The sequence below is a fragment of the Salmo trutta genome, chromosome 32 (genome assembly GCF_901001165.1).
Source record: "Salmo trutta chromosome 32, fSalTru1.1, whole genome shotgun sequence".
Taxonomy (NCBI): Eukaryota; Metazoa; Chordata; class Actinopteri; order Salmoniformes; family Salmonidae; genus Salmo; species Salmo trutta.
The window spans coordinates 5,772,380-5,790,284 of NC_042988.1; the positions used below are offsets into that span (position 1 = coordinate 5,772,380).

General features: G+C 45.3%; 1 protein-coding gene across 3 annotated transcripts in view; it reads right to left on the bottom strand.

Moving 5' to 3' along the window:
- The window catches only part of pbx4 (pre-B-cell leukemia transcription factor 4), a 41,896-nt gene that overhangs the window by 7,739 nt on the left and 16,252 nt on the right, over positions 1 to 17,905 (bottom strand). For 2 of the 3 annotated variants that reach the window (XM_029727245.1, XM_029727242.1), the window contains 4 exons: positions 2,418 to 2,665; positions 2,009 to 2,199; positions 1,745 to 1,880; positions 1,261 to 1,417 (listed from right to left, as the gene is read on the bottom strand). In XM_029727245.1, coding sequence (XP_029583105.1) covers positions 1,261 to 1,417; positions 1,745 to 1,880; positions 2,009 to 2,199; positions 2,418 to 2,665 — 732 coding nt within the window. The remainder of the gene's footprint in view (positions 1 to 1,260; positions 1,418 to 1,744; positions 1,881 to 2,008; positions 2,200 to 2,417; positions 2,666 to 17,905) is intronic. The other variant, XM_029727244.1, reaches the window with a different exon arrangement.

The window sequence follows — 17,905 nt, forward strand, 5'->3', positions numbered from 1 at the left end:
TGGTGAAATTGAACAGAAACCATTCAGAAAGAAAAAAATACATTTGTTAGTGAATTGGATTTATAATCCGATGGGGGACGATGGTCATTTCCTACTAAGAGTTATTGCTTAGGGCAATAGCCCAGCATCTAAGATACTGCTGAGTCAAGCTACATTTATCCCTGAAAATTACCACTTTCTACAACATTAAAGCAACTTTTAACGCGGAGATTATCAATCTGGTCCAAAATAAGATTTGGTCTAAAAAAAACTAAACTATAGAAAACCTGTGAGAGCAATAACATCACAGCAATGCATCAGGCACCAAACAAGCAGAGGAACAGAAGAAAAGTCAGATGGAGAGCCAGACAGACAGAGGCAGACAGACAGCCAGCCAGGCACGCAGCCAGCCAGGCACGCAGCCAGCCAGGCAAGCACGCAGCCAGCCAAGCACGCAGCCAGCCAAGCACGCAGCCAGCCAGCCAGGCAAGCACGCAGCCAGCCAGGCAAGCACGCAGCCAGCCAAGCAAGCAGCCAGCCAGCCAGGAAAGCACACAGCCAGCCAGCCAGCTAGGCAAGCACGCAGCCAGCCAGCCAGGAAAGCACACAGCCAGCCAGCCAGCCAGGCACGCAGCCAGCCAGCCAGCCAGGCAGCCAGCCAGCCAGCCAGCCATGCACGCAGCCAGCCAGCCAGCCAGGCACGCAGCCAGCCAGCCAGCCAGGCACGCAGCCAGCCAGGCAAGCAGCCAGCCAGGCACGCAGCCAGCCAGCCATCCACGCAGCCAGCCAGCAAGGCAGGCACGCAGCCAGGCATGCAGCCAGCCAGCCAGCCACGCAGCCAGCCAGCCACGCACGCAGCCAGCCAGCCAGCCACGCACGCAGCCAGCCAGGCACGCAGCCAGCCAGGCACGCACGCACGCACGCAGCCAGCCAGGCACGCAGCCAGCCAGGCACGCACGCAGCCAGCCAGGCACGCAGCCAGGCATGCAGACAGGACAGACAGCAATGCAGACAGGACAGACAGCAATGCAGACAGGACAGACAGCAATGCAGACAGGACAGACAGCAATGCAGACAGGACAGACAGCAATGCAGACAGGACAGACAGCAATGCAGACATTGTCCTCATTCCGTGTATGTGGTTCTACACTACTGCCAGTGTGTATGAACTGTAATGTGTGTGTAATAGCATGGACCTCAGCTGATTGGTGTGGGGAGGACGGGTGATTGAGATGGATGGAGGGGTGGGGGTCAGGGGTGGTTGGCAGGGGCACACAGTACCTGAGTTGGGCGTCGCCGGAGAGTTAGCCTGGCTAGCCTGCGCCGACACACTGGCAGCATCCACCGCTGTTTTAACTGCGTAGAGGTTCGCTTCCTCCTGGAACTTACCAATGTTCTTCTTGTACCGTATTCTCTTGTTGCCGAACCAATTAGAAACCTGAGGGGGAGACGGACAGACACCAGTGTATTAGTCAGTGTATCCCCTAGATGTCTTTCCAGGGTTGTATTCATCAGTGCATGCCGTAGCAAAATGTTTCCCCAACGGAAAACGAAAGCAGGTGGTTCGTACTGGAAAATGTCAGGTAGTCCATCCTTGTTTCAGTACATTCTCAGTCACCTGACACTTTCAATTGAAACCAAATAAAGATTAATTATTTTAGGCAGGGGAACAGACCCCCCTACCTATACATTAGAAGGGGATAAGCTGGTTTTAGTACTGGTAAGTCCACTGGCAGCAGAAGTGTGTGGTGCGGTACGGTGGTACCTGGGAGACAGTGATGGCACACTTCTTGGCCAGCTCTTCTTTAGCCTCCTCACTGGGGTAGGGATTGGAGAGGTGGGAGTAGAAGTACTCGTTCAGAACCTCTGTAGCCTGCTTGTTGAAGTTACGCCTCTTACGCCTGACAGAGATATTGATACGACACACACACAAAGTCAGTCAGACAATATTCATCTCGGAACAATTTTAAAAAGCCCTGCAGGTAACAAATTAAATTACTGCAAAACTCTTTGAGAAGCACAGACAGACCTGGCGTCGAGGAATCTGGAGCGTAGGATCATGACGGCCTCGCAGGTGCTCTGTTTGAGCTGCATCTGGATGGAGCTGAACTTGCGGTGGATGATGGCCACCATGCGCTCGATCTCCTTGGGAGAGATGGGCCGCGTGCGACTCTGTTCCCTCAGCAGGTTCATCACGTGGTTGGTGAACTCACTGCATGCCTGGGGTGTAGGGGCGGAGGAGGAGGATGAGGAAGAGGAGGAGGGAGAAATGGGACTATCAACACAAATTTTAAAACTTAAATTCGGTCCAGTTACACAAAATAACACAAATTCTCAGGAAAACACTCATCTTTGAAGGTGAGAGAGAAATGCGGGTGCTGTTTTTCTCCAGCTTAGATTGGTCAATCTGTGTAAACGCGTCTCCCTCGCTCTCCTACCTGTTCATATTTCTCCAGCTCAGAGTGGTAGATCTGTCTGATCTGGGCCAGCTTGGCTCTGTAGTCTGAGTGTTCGATGCCTCCGTCGGCGCCGGGTGACCCTCCTGCTGCTGCTGCGGCTGCCGCCGCTGCAGCCGAGCCCCCGCCCTTCTCCGGGCCAGACACGCCCTCGGCCAGCAGCATGTTGTCCAGACGCATAATCTGGGGATCTGGAGGGTCCTCATCCTGAATGCCTCGGATACTCAGCACTGGAGAGAAGGCGAAGAGAGAGAAATTCAATATATCAAAACAGGCATTAAGGATAAGGGAACACCGTGTCTCAACTGCAACGTCGGAGTCATTCAGATTCAACCCTTTATCCGACCCTAGGCACTTGAGGTAGATCTGAAGAAGTCGGATAGGTATAGGCAATATGGTTATAACACTCTCAGATAGGCCAGGTAGAACATTTGTCATACTGCTTAGGCTAAAGGCTTCTCCTATCCAATTTCTTTCAGATCTTTAGAAGTGCCTCGGCTAGGGGTTGTTTCTGGACTGGGGCCTTAGTTTTGAATTTTAATGTACTGAAAAAAAAGTTTCCAAATAGGCATTTGGTATTTTCTCTACCGGAGAGGATGATTATTCCGGGTTCCAGCGGGTGCAAGGGAAGGGAGGACAGTAGGACACTTCATCAATACTAAAACCTCAAGGAGAAGTGCCGAGCTGTCAAAACAACCCTGTCAACTCTCTCTCTCCCGAGTCACTTGGCTATGAGTCCCTAATGGCATCCTAAAAGTAGTGCACTTTAAAAAAGGTGTTAGGGTTCCATTTGGGACTCAATCTAGATTCTTCGAGTGAATTCTAAAATTAGCAGCACCCTATTCTAACACCAGGTGGCAGTGTGGCGCCTCTGTCAGTGTCAGGCTGCCTGTACAGAGCAGAGAGAGGCAGGCAGCAGCAACATGAGGCATGGGCAGAGTAATGGGAGTGCATGTGCTGTCACTGCAAGCTCGGCTGGCCACAAGTACAGCTTTCAGTCGCTCTGCTATTCCACTGTATTAAACCCAGGACCTCTGTCAGCCCCCAGCCACACACTCATCTCTCCCTCTTACAGATAGACACCCACACACAGAGGCACAGATGCACATATGGAGGCACACAGTACACACTCAGACGCAACACACACACACACACACACACACACACACACACACAGGTGCAAAGACACGCACATTGCTCTCAATGCACAGACTCCTAAACACAAAGACACTGACTCACAGCCTTTGTTTTAACACCATCACGCCGTACTGTACATTGTCCTGCAACCTAACCAAGCTAGCACTGTACATCTCGGCTTGGTTTGGCTCAGTAGTGTGAAAGGGGTAGAAGAGAACTGTAGCATTCCTGTATTAAAGCCAAGACCAGTAACTCTCTCAGAGCCTGTTCTATCCAACTTACTGTTCTGCTGTTCACAGTACAGGAATATACACTGAACAAAAATATAAAAACCCCAGGTGTAAAGTGTTGGTCCCATGTTCATGAGCAGAAATAAAAGATAGAACAAAATGCTTATTTCTCTCCAATTTTGTTCACAAATGTATTTACACCCCTGTTAGTGAACATTTCTCCTTTGTCAAGATAATCAATCCACTTGACAAGTGTGGCATATCAAGAAGCTGATTAAACAGCAAGATCATTACACAGGTGCACCTTGTGCCGGGGACAATAAAAAGGTCACTTAATGTGCAGTTTTGTCACACAACACCACAGATGTCTCAAGTTGAGGGTGCGTGCAATTGGAATGCTGACTGCAGGAAGGTCCACCAGAGCTGTTGCTCGATAATTTAATGTTACATGTCTCTACCATAAACCGCCTCCAACGTTGTTTTAGAGAATTTGGCAATACGCCCAACCGGCCTCACAACCACACACGGTGTAACCACACCAGCCCAGGACCTCCATATCCGGCTTCTTCACCTACAGGATCATCGGAGACCAGCTGATGAAACTGAGGAGTATTTCGGTCTGTAATAAAGCCCTTTTGTGGGGAAAAACTCATTGGACTGGCTGGGCCTGGCTCCCCAGTGGGTGGGCCTATGCCTGCGCCCCTGCTCATTCATGTGAAATCGATTGACTATGGCCTAATGAATTTATTTCAATTGACTGATTTCCTTTTATGAACTATAAATGAGTAAAATCCTCAAAATTGTTGAGTTTATAGTTTTGTTCAGTATATAATGTGTGTATGTCCAAGGGGCTGGGTTCAGCAGGATACATTTCCCTCTTGCACGGATAAATAAAGTATTTTTGTTAAAGCCATACCTAGCAGCTGTTCTCTACAGCTTACAGTTCTGGAACAGAGGAAAGACAGATCATTTTATTTCTACCGGCTTTGTCCTCTCTGGGTTAACACAGCCATGGGAGAGAGTTCACCTGAACAGTAAATACATCTGGGATATTTCCTGCAGTTCAATGTTAAATGATACAGGCCAACGTATACACAACCAAGTGGCAGGGCCTGCTGTTGGACTGGAACACCAACTCTGGATTGGGGCTTTAACATGTAGTTACTGGACACTTGAGATAAAAACAAATGTTTCCACAATAAAGTCAGTATCCTTTCTGTTAGTGTACCATTTTAAAAGTGCATCCTATCAATTCTGCCCACTCCCCCCCTCTGTCCCCGCATCCCCTAAACAATGGTCTCCCTCTCTTCTCTTAACTTTCCCTCCTTTTCTATAAACTTATTTTCTCCCCTGCTGTTGCTCTCTTTTTCTTGTTCCCTCTTGCCTCCGTTGTTTTCTCCATCTAGATCCTCTCTCTGTTCTCTCCGAGACACATTCCTTCACTGTTGCTCCCCCTCTCTCATCCCCGCTCACCGCTCAGGAATGCAGCAGACCCAGCCGACTGAACTAATGACCCCGATTGGCCCATCTCCCTCTCCACTCACAAAGCTAAACTCCAGTACTTATAGGCTAGGTAGAGAGAAAGTGCTTTTACGATGTGTACGCAAACTATACACCTACTTGCTAAGTTTTCTAGAGTTGTGTGTGTGCTTGTCTTGAGTAGATTGTGTTTTAAGTGTTAGGAGGATTCGCCTATCTTGTGTGGGCTCTCCAGTAAGTCTGTAGCTTCCAGACTGTGTGTGTTCGTGCGTGTGTGTAGGAGTCAGTCTGAGCTGTCCCCGTCCCAGACACTGTTCCAGACGAACCATTTCCCGATCCAGCAGAGGCAGCAGACAGTGCAATACACTGGAGGCCCAGAATATTCATCCGACGTCGGCTCAAAAAACACTAAATAGTATTCGTTACCTACCAAATACCTTTAGCTGCGCTCGATTGAGCTCATCTAGACCAACAACGTCAATGGAATAGTCCCAAAAGGTACAAACCCCACCCATCTGGCACTTCAGGCAAAACGCACTTCATCAGATAAAAGTATTTGCTTTTTGGTCAGTTAGTGTTATACAAGGATGCAGTGGTCATAGAAGGATTGAACGACAGCCCAAGAGGTCAACCATGCCTCTCCGGGTCTTCCCCCTCCATCCTGCCCCACCTCTCTGCTCACACACACACCCCCTCCGAACCCCCCCCCCCAGTTTTCATTATTATAGCCCCCAGCTGTAGCCCCTAATGACCTCAGATTCTCCTAATTACTCCAATTATTAAGCTGTGATTTCTGACAAATCGCACACATACACATCTATTAGGGCCTACGCACTCAGTACTGAGCAGTCGTAATGCATTTTCCAATAACGCAATAAGGAGCTGGTGTTTGCGGCCACAATACAATTACATAGTAGAAAAACACAACAGCACCCTAGGTTGTGTGGCATTGAGACAGGCAGCGAGACGAGAGGAGAAGAGCTACAGCCATACTATGAAATATTCAGGCTCTCCAGCTGGGGGTTTCCACTGCATACATAATCCTGAAGCTCATTCCTGCCTCACAGCCAATATCGCTATGCACACAGGCTAGAACGCAATTGTGCGTAGTAGGCCTAGTAGGTAGCGCGCAGGTAGGTAGGTACACACTCTAGGCCCCTCAAACTCAACCTCAAAGCCAGTTCCACTGCATTTCCCCCCCCATTCTCCCCCTCTAATCAGGGACTGATTTAGACCAGGGAAACCAGGTGTGTAATTAATGATCAGGTAGAACAGAAAAGCAGCAGGCTCCGGACCTCGTAGGGTCAGAGTTGAGAAGCCCTGCTCTCGGCCTACATGTGCGGCAGGGTGAGGTTGAAGGCTACCCCTAACAGACCAGCAGTGTCTTTAGTACATTAGGGGGAGATGAATGTACCCCGAACACATTCGGGCCTTCATCCATCCCTCAGCTCATGGCACACACACACTTTTTATCCCACGTCTGTCTTCTCTCTTCTCTCGCTCTGTCCTGCAACCCCTTTTCACTCTTCCCCCCCACCCCCACCCCCTCTCCCGTATCCCCCTTTCTCTCTCGGCACCCCCCTCACTCCAGCGCCTCTCGCTCTCCATTTCAGTTGAGTTCTCCATGTGAGCTGCAATCCCTCATGCTGTCAGCCCCCACCTCTCCATCTCCTCCTCCTCCTCCTCTCCCTGTAGACAGACAGGATTAGCATTTTAATTGCCTCAGCTCCCTTGGGTATTCTCAGCCTTCCACTGAGGGAGCGAACCGGGGAGAGAGAGAAAGAGAAGGGGGGGGGGAGAAAAAGTAAGGATAGAGGGCAGCCTAGAAGAAGAACCAAGGAGAATTGGAAAAACAAGGGAGTCACAGGAGGAGACTTAAAAGCAGAGAGGCAGAGGAAGAAGATAAAAAAAAATGTAAAAAAGGCAAGAGGGAACAGCAGAATAAGAACACTTCAGAAATGCTCCTACTACTATACCATAACTGGATCCAGAAGAAAATAATGGTCCAACAGGAAGGAGGTTCCAAGCTACATAACCTTCAAAACAAAGAAGGAACTACATACAAGTCAAGGCTTGACATTCTGGCGAATTCGCCATCAGCACTAAGTGAAAGTCACTGGCCCAAATGAGAGAGAAAAAAAAAAAGACTGGTCTCAATGCCAACTCACAGAGAAGAGGAGGATGTGCAGTAAACCCTTTGTGAAATAAATTCACTATGAGCAAAGTTCCCAGTCTATGACTAGGTTGAAAATATGATAAAAATATCAAATATTTTCAACCTAGGTCTATGACACCCATAGACTTCTATAAAGGAGTACTCTGCCATTCGAAATGTGATGTTGAAAGCAACCTAGTGAGCATTCTGTGGCATCAGAAAGGAAGAGTGTAAAGTAACTCTGGGCCCCGGGAGGAAATTGAAGACTGTTACTGAACCCACAGGTTGAATTAGGATCCCCCTGCTACAGCGGGAGTCGTCTGACTGCTGTCTGGAGTACTAGTCCTAATCCAGGAGTATCGTCGACCATTTTCCCCTCCTCCTCCCTCTAGCACAAATAATAACATAGCCCTGGTGTAACAGAGGTCAGGAACCACACTCAGATGTTTTTTATTTATTTAACTAGGCAAGTCAGTTAAGAATTCATTCTTATTTACAATGGACGGCCAAACCCTAACACTGGTCCAGTTGTGCGCCGCCCTATGGGACTCACCAATCCCAGCCTGGAATCGAACCAGGGTCTGTAGTGACACTTCTAGCACTGAGATGCAGTGCCTTTTAGACCGCTGCGCCACTCGGGAGCCCTGATGACGATTTACCTTGCCTGAGACCTGAAGACTTCCAAGGCTTTCGCTCAACAGGCTCACAGTCTTGAGACCCGGGTTCGAAACCCAGTCGGTCGCGTGCAACGGCAAACAAGCTGTACAAAAAAGGTGACGCTAGCGGTTCATAAGTAAGTAGGGAGGTGAGGGCATCGTGACATCTTTAGCTACACAAGTTGTCAATTGGGGACCACATTCGTTCCGACAACAGTTTAAGTCTATCGAGTGGTACTTTTTGGACAGTAGTAAGCTGTGGATGTCTCAGGTCCTGCTTTAAGCAGCGTCTGTGGGTGTGTTGGTCCTCAACTGAAACCCTGTGGCACACACCCAGGTACACACACAAAAACAAACAAACGGTCACACAAATGGTCAGTGTGCTTCCTTCCTGAGCGAGGGAGTGGTGAGTGGTCAGTGTCAACACCGTGTGATGAGGGGTGTGAATGGGAGATGTCCCGCCCTGGGCAAACACAGCGAATACCATTAAGCATGAAATCAACCCTTTGTTAACTAGAGACGACAACTATGGAGACCAAAGCAAATCAGGGACAAAAGGCTTCAATCAGATCTAGGCCTATAAGGCTCAACACACACCTCCTGTTCTCAGGTGCTCTATATGAGCCTATACCATCCAACACATTCTCCATAATAAGCATCCACTAGAAGAGCAGCAGGCATGAGATGAGGAGTGAGAGGCAGGAGGGTATTTTACATGTTTTCCTTTATTTAACTAGATTAGTCAGTTAAGGACAAATTCTTATTTACAAGGACAACGCTGGGCCAACTTCTCGCCGCCCTACGCGACTCCCAATCACGGCCAGTTGTGATACAGCCTGAAATCAAACCAGGGTCTGTAGTGACGCCTCCAGCACTGAGATGCAGTGCCTTAGACCGCTGCGACACTCGGGAGCCCTCCAAAGAGATTAGGTAGATGTATCCCTTAAAGCGGCCGTTGTCCCTCTATCCCTCCTTCACTCGCTCTCCTAGTGTTGTCATGACACCAGAATTTTGACTGATACCAGGTTTAGTATCAAAATACCACGTAAAAAAAACAACAACAACATCTTATTAGCCCCCCAACAAAAAAATTACAAAACAATTTTTTTTTCAACATTTTAAATAAATAAATAAAAATAAAAAAAAATCACAGAATTGCACTTGACGCAGACAGAAACTCTTCTACTGCTCTGTTCAAGCGTTGGGCATTTTTTGAGTTCAATCTCATTAATTATAACATCACATTTAAAATGTAAGTCTATGATTTGATATTTGATAGAGCAGTCTGACTGAGCAGTGGTAGTCAGCAGCAGGCTTGTAAGCATTCATTCAAACAAACTTTCTTGCGTTTGCCAGCAGCTCGTCGCAATGCTTGATGCACAGTGCTGTTTATGACTTCAAGCCTATCAACTACCGAGATTAGGCTGGCAATACTATAGTGCCTATAAGAACGTCCAATAGTCAAAAGGTATTTGAAATATTCAATAGGATTGTGTGCATGCATTGAGTTATTGAGCTTGTTTTCATTAATTTCATGTGGCTATAGATGAAACAATCGGTTTCCCTTCCATTTGGGACTTATTTTATTGTACTGATCAACAACATTTGCATAGAAGTTGCAATCTCTTCTTCAATAAAAGTTTGCACTGTCTCTTTAAACCCAGTAATGATGTCATTCATGATGAGGCACACGCCCACAGTCCGTTGAGGTCGTGAGAAAGAGACATGACAGGCGAAGGGGGAAAGTTTCTTTGGACATGGGGAGACGATTAAGTTTTAAAAGTTTTTGGTGACAATCATCATATTTTGCGTTATGCTTGTATATTATCACAAACAAAGTACTAGTGTAGTGAATTGATGTTAGCTTCCACAGTAAGCTAGCAAGGAAAGCTAGCCTACAAAGCTGGAAGCTACCGGTATCTTCTTGCATTGGAAAGTGTTCTAGCCTGTATGGACATTGTTTTGCGAACAGTAATGAACAGTTAAAGCATTTCTACATGCTGTGTTGCATTATTCAAGTGTTTTAACTTCTGTGCAGCATGAGTGGGGAGCTAACATGATGCAGTCCAGACTCCCAGTGCTCTAGCGAATGAGTAAGTGGAGCAGACAAGAGGCAGGAATGGTGCGCTCGCGCTATAAGGAGACAGACTTGATCCTCTCAATCAGTATACGACCTGAGGTACATTTGACTGAAGTACCGAAAGTAACAAATTCTAGTATCGAACCGTTTTTCATGTTCTAATATCAAAAAATTATGACGTTTCAGTATAACGTACAACACTACTCCCTTTCCCCCTCTCAAATCAAATGTTATGTCACACGCGCCTAATACAACAGGTGTAGACCTAACCATGAAATGCTTACAGTCCCTTCATAAAAAAAATGATATAATTTTTTTTTAAACTGCGTTGTTGGTTTAGTAAAATATTTGCACATTTTTTTTATTGAAAAAAATATAAATGTTCATAAAACAAGGCTATATAAAAAGGGTGCGGGGGGCTACAGGTTAGTCGAGGTGATATGTACATGTAGGCTCCCCATCTTCCCTCTCTCATCAGCCCAGCTGCCTGCATTCCCGTGCTCGTTAAGAGTCTGAAGGAGCTCCTAAAGACTTTGAAAAATGAATGCTCATTTGAGAGGTTGTTCATTTGCACTGTTATGCAAATGAGGTGGCAATTAAGCAGTAGATCAGAGGAGCAGCGGCCATTTATAATGAACCAACGAGCACCATGACAGAGTCAGATGTTACCGGGGAGAGAGCTGGAGAAGCTAAGCCTGCATGTTGGTTGTCTGTGCCCGTCTGATTACACTAGCACTAACTCTGTAATCAAACACACAGATTCAGCGGTTATACTAAATAGTATTATAGCACAAATCTAGAGTACTGGTAAGTAGGTAGTACAATGTACTCTCTAATTAGTTAAGCTACTCACAAACATAGCCTGCTTGAAACAAACTATACAGTCTGTAGAACAGGATTCCCCAAGTGGTTTTATTTGGCCCTCCAAGTTGTCTGAGCAAAAAGGTTGATGAATTTTCATTGTTGGACAGAAGACTGTAAAAACTAGAAGTCGACCGATTAATCGGCATGGCCGATTAATTAGGGCCGATTTCAGGTTCATAACAGTCGGTAATCGGCATTTTTGGACGCCGATTATGGTCAGTTACATTGTAATCCACGAGGAGACTGCGTGGCAGGCTGACCACCTGTTACGCGAGTGCAGCAAGGAGCCAAGGTAAGTTGCTAGCTAGCATTAAAATTATCTTATAAAAAACAAATCAATCTTAACATAATCACTAGTTAACCTAGTAATATCATCAACCATGTGTAGTTAACTAGCTTGTCCTGCATTGCATATAATCAATGCGGTGCCTGTTAATTTATCATTGAATCACAGCCTACTTCGCTAAACGGGTGATGATTTAGCAAAAAGCGCATTTGTGAAAAAAAACAATCGTTGCACCAATGTACCCAACCATGAACATCAATACCTTTATTAAAATCAATACACAAGTATATATTTTTTAAACCTGCATATTTAGTTAAAAGAAATTCATGTTAAGCAGGCAATATTAACCAGGGAAATTGTGTCACTTCTCTTCCGGTTCAATGCAAGCAGAGTCAGGGTATATGCAGCAGTTTGGGCCGCCTGGCTCGTTGCGAATGGTGTGAAGACCATTATCAATCTGCCAGAATTTTACATAATTATGACATAACATTGAAGATTGTGCAATGTAACAGCAATATTTAGACTTAGGGTTGCCGCCCGTTCAATATAATACGGAAGGGTTCCGTATTTCACTGAAAGAATAAAGGTTTTGTTTTCAAAATGATCGTTTACGGATTTGACCATATTAATGACCTAAGGCTCATATTTCTGTGTGTTTATTATATGATAATTAAGTCTATGATTTGATAGAGCAGTCTGACTGAGTGGTGGTAGGCAGCAGCAGGCTCGTAAGCATTGATTCAAACAAGCACTTTCCTGCCTTTACCAGCAGCTCGTCGCAATGCTTGAAGCACAGCTCTGTTTATGATTTCAAGCCTATCAACTACCGAGATTAGGCTGGCAATACTATAGTGCCTATAAGAACATCCAATAGTCAAAAGGTATATGAAATACAAAATGGTATAGAGAGAAATAGTCCTATAATAACTACAACCTAAAACTTCTTAACTGGGAATATTGAAGACTCATGTTAAAAGGAACCACCAGCTTTCTTTCATATGTTCTCGTGTTCTGATAAAGGAACTAAAACGTTAGCTTTTTTACATGGCACATATTGCACTTTTACTTTCTTCTCCAACACTGTGTTTTTGCATTATTTAAACCAAATTGTACATGTTTTTCTTTATTTGAGACTAAATTGATTTTATTTATGTATTATATTAAGTTAAAATAAAAGCCTTCATTCAGTATTGTTGTAATTGTCATTATTACAAATATATACAGAAATCGGCCGATTAATCGGTATCGGCTTTATTTGGTCCTCCAACAAATCAGTATCGGCGTTAAAAAATAAAATACTACAAAAATAACAAAACATTAAAAAATAAATTAAAAAAAATAAATAAAAAAAATCGGTCGACCTCTAGTAAAAACACTAGGAAATCAGCTCCAACTGATTTTAAATTTAGGAAATCTGTTCCAAAGTACTCCCATGCATAAGCGAGACACAAGCAATTGTATACAAAATGTAAGCAAGGTTTGAAATTGTTTTAGTCCAATTATATCCTTTTGGGCTTCTTGTGAAAATGTTTGTAATTATGTTCCAGGCTTCCGACCATCCTCTCAATAATTTATTTTTATTTAAAATTGGCCCGTCGCTGAATCTAGTTGATGATCCCTGACGCAGAGCGAGTTTTGTTCATGTGCATTCTTATACGAGTGTTGTGTTTACACCTTTGTGGGAGACTGCCAGATTAGAGTAGATTAACCAACAGGCTGTATCCAAAGCCTAAATCCAAGGTGTCACCAATCGAATCTCCGTCTCAGGAGAACAACACAGCAGCTCCACAGGCTTACCAGGAGAAGGGGTCCTTAATACCGCCAATAACCCTCAACACACTACCTAATCCTGGGCAGTTTCCGTGACAGTCACACACACGGTAGGCGCTGAGTTAGAGAACTATATCCAAGTGAGTGATGGCCTTTTTTCACTTATGTCTAACAGGGGATCTGATCAAAAGTAATGCACTCTAAAAAGGCATGGTGTGTGTGTAAAACACATTCTCTCTGGGACTCCGGTTGGTGTGAAGGAGTTCTACAAGCTCTTAGCCTGGTCGCAGATCTGTTTGTGTCATCTTGCCAACTCCTATGTTCATTGTCAGGCAAGACAGCACCAACATATCTGGGACCAGGCTAGAAGGCTCCCTTCCATCAATTGTAATGAATCATTAATTAGTGGGGATTAGGGCACTGGGAGCTCCGACACTCCAACCGCCCGCCACTGCCACCTTTAATGCAATTCAGCTGAGGCCACATTTACATGTCTTTAATTAAGAGGACTGACAGTGGCTGCCTTTACAACAAGCTCCCCATTGAACAGGAGAGGGAGAAGAGAGACAAGCTGAGGGGTGTTGGCTAAGAGCACTGGAACACAGGCATGGTTCCTCACACATATGTATAGATCTGACCTCATACACTTGCATCTATGAATTTGAGAGTAGGTAGGCCTACATTTCTCCAGCGGTATCCCTCAGCTTTATAGCAAACCAAGTGGCGGGGCTGCCTCTTGTTTCACATCGAGGAGAGGGCCTTTGAAGCATGAAACACACCGAGAATCTCACTGCACTTCAAAGTGCTATGGGATGGTAGCTAGCTAAGTGCACAGACGCAATGCACATAACACAATACTTCCTCCAAACTAGCTAACCACTGCAGCTAGTATTGACATAATTAAGTCACAATGGAATAGCTAGTTTCCATGTGACAGCTGCCTGTGTTAGCTGCCGAGTTAGTGCAGTGTCCTTAGCTAGCTAGCCATGTTGTGCTAGCTATCGAATATGCTTATGTTAGCTAGCTAGCTAAACATTTGGCAATGGGCTGGCACTGACAGTATGGGATTATGGAGAGTGAATTAAACGATTTCTTCGTCATCTTGCTAGGTAGTTATCTAGCTGTGGCTAGCTTCAACAAGGGCTTTCTACACAACAGCAACATTAGCGCAGATAGCTTGGAATCTATACCATAAGCAATACGCACGGATATGTACTGCTAAACAACGCTTCTGCCACCTAGTTTGGAGTATTTTAACAAAGGTGAGTGGCTGACGACTTCCAAGGTCTTTGCTGTGTGAACACAAAAGAGAGTGACTGTCGACACTGTTCAGAAGTGCAAAGTACTGTCAGAAGGCAAACGTTTGACAATCCTACCAGTATGTCTGGGCTTAAATTATTATTATTTTTTTAATTCTCAAAATCAAATCATTTCTGGGTAACAATCACAACAGCATCGAGACGAGAGCCTTTAATTTGTGGAGGAATAAAACAACATGGGGGTTTGGTAACCACACCACAGGCCAGTCAGCCCACCTACCATTAGGCCCAACCAAGCCTGGGGTTGATCTTCCCTCCCCGGTCGGAGGGCTTGTATTGGGGGCCGGGGGGGGGGGGGGGGGTGTCTGTCAGGTCCAGGGGTCTGTGTGATATTAGCCGTCTGCCAATCTGGCGTGGGGGAATGGACACAGTAATTACTACTGCTCTTAATGCCTCATCAATCTCTATCGCTCCTTCTCCCTTCCCTCTCCCCAGCCCTCTCGCTCTTTTTCATTCTCTTCATTCCGTGAAGGAACAAACAGATTGAGTGACAGTGACAAACGGAATGAAATCTGGGGTGTGTGAGTGACAATACCAGCTTGAATGTAAATGCGTCGATGCAATAAACAAAATAAAAATGTCCTTAGTCAGTAGAGAGTATGAGTCAGTCAAGGAGCTGTGTATACAAGTATCTGACTGGGTTATCCTCATTTGTCTATGTAGTTAATAGCAGTCACGATACCAGAATGTTGACCTCGATACCAGGTTTAGTATCACGAGTCTCAATACCGAAAGGATACGCAATACCAAAAGTATACCACGGCAAAAATAATGTGTATTATCTTAAGTCACAGAATAACCACAGGGCTTTGTTTTTGAAAACGAACAATATGTTGATGGCAACGGCTCGGCCTCCGACCGCAAGGCACTACAGAGGGTAGCGTGTACGGCCCAGTACATCACCGGGGCCAAGCTTCCTGCCATCCACGAACTCCATACCAGGCGGTGTCAGAGGAAGGACCTAAAAATTGTCAGTGACTCCAGCCACCCTAGCCATAGACTGTTCTCTCGGCAAGCGGTACCGGAGCGCCAAGTCTAGGTCCAAGAGGCTTCTAAACAGCTTCTACTCCCAAGCCATAAGACTCCTGAACACCTAATCAAATGGCTACCCAGACCATTTGCATTGCCCCCCCTTTATACACCGCTGCTACTCTCTGTTGTTATCATCTATGCATAGTCACTTTAATAACTACCTACATGTACAGATTAACTGGTGCCCCCGCACATTGACTCTGTACCGGTACCCCCTGTATATAGCCTCGCTATTGTTATTTTACTACTGCTCTTTAATTATGTTACTTTGAGTATTCTTCTTAAAACTGCACTGTTGGTTAAGGGCTTGTAAGTAAGCATTTCACTATAATGTCGGCGCATGTGACAAATAAAATGTGATTTGATAACTGTTAAAACAACAAATAAAAAAATATATCCTATATTACATTTCAAAAATAAACCATATTAAATAACAGAATAATATATTTAAAATGTTCCTTCTGCAGAACCATGAGACTCAGAGCATACAAAATAATTGTACAATTACATCTAAACTGTTCTAAAATTTTTATTTGACAGTGTTAATTTGCTCATCCAAGGCCATAATATTTGGTAAAATGACACAATTATTTAGCTGTAATGAATCATATGTATTCAATTAACAGTTTTATTTCCAAAACATAAAAACACTGAAGCTCATTTCTTAAGCTTCTATATTGCAATAGTCCCCACCCACACACACACCATAGAAATACAATGGATTTTACACAGTATACTATGATTTCCAGAGTGCATTTCAATTGCCAGGGCTGCTGGCTGGCTAGTGGCTACTGCTAGCAAGCCCATACAAACGCAAAGTAGTCTTAATATATTGCCATATAGCTAAGTTATGAGTGCATTTCACATTACTTTTGGGTTGTAATCATATTACAATGCTCACATGAATGTCATGCTGAATATGTATGTTCATGTCACCAACTAGGTTTCCATCCAATTGGCAACAGATTTTCATGAGAATGCCCTAGAATCAGCATAAAGAAAATATGCACATTTTCCCACCAGTGGCGTTTCCACCAAACAGACTTGTTGTGGATAAAAATCAGTGCTTGATGACCGTGCACACAAATTGTACTTTTTCTCTTGAGTTTTCATTCACCAAATAAAAATCTTAAAACTCTCAATGTGTTTCCATTGCATTTCCAACTCCGCCGATAGCTTTGTTACAAAAACTGTTGCGTTAAATAGCCTACTCCGGTCTTGGCACGTGCGCTCTGGCCAACAGTTTGCAGTTGAAGTTTTCGTTATAAAGAAGCCACGCGTTCTGTATTTTCTCTCTCATCTCGCTTGCTTCTCAAAAGTGGCTTGCGCTGTGTCAGCCCCATGCAGGCGCAAATGCAAGTAGTCTGGCTAGCTTACTACAGCCCCCTTGAGATTCAGACAAAGTACACAGACTCCATCCTCTCATTCCGTGCGACACATTTGACAGAAGTACCAAAAGTAACAAATTCTAGTACCAAACCGTATTTCATGTTCTAAACTCAGCAAAAAAAAGACACGTCCTCTCACTGTCAACTGCGTTTATTTTCAGCAAACTTAACATGTGTAAATATTTGTATGAACATAAGACTCAACAACTGAGACAAATTGAACAAGTGCCACAGACATGTGACTAACAGAAATGGAATAAATGTGTCCCAGAAACAAAGGGCGGTAACAGTCAGTATCTAGTGTGGCCACCAGCTGCATTAAGTACTGCAGTGCATCTCCTCCTCATGGACTGCACCAGATTTTCCAATTCTTGCTGTGAGATGTTACCCCACTCTTCCACTAAAGCACCTGCAAGTTCCCAGACATTTCTGGGGGGGAATGGCCCTAGCCCTCACCCTCCGATCCAACAGGTCCCAGACGTGCTCAATGGGATTGAGGTCCGGGCTCGTCGCTGTCTTGCAGGAAATCATACAGAACGAGCAGCATGGCTGGTGGCATTTTTATGTCAAGATGAGCCTGCAGGAAGGGTACCACATGAGGGAGGAGGATGTCTTCCCTGTAACGCACAGCGTTATGCAATGCCAGCAAGCTCAATCTGATGATGCTGTGACACGTCGCCCCAGACCATGACGGACCCTCCACCTCCAAATCGATCCCGCTCCAGAGTACAGTCCTCGGTGTAACGCTCATTCCTTCGACGATAAACCGAATCTGACCATCACCCCTGGTGAGACAAAACCGTGACTCGTCAGTGAAGAGCACTTCTTGCCAGTCCTGTTTGGTCCAGCGACGGTGGGTTTGTGCCCATAAGCAACGTTGTTGCCGGCGATGTCTGGTGAGGGCCTGCCTTACAACAGGTCAACAAGCCCTCAGTCCAGCCTCTCTCAGCCCATTGCGGACAGTCTGAGCACTGATGGAGGGATTGTACGTTCCTGGTGTAACTCGGGCAGTTGTTGTTGCCATCCTGTATCTGTCCCGCAGGTGTGATGTTCAGCTGTACCGATCCTGTGCAG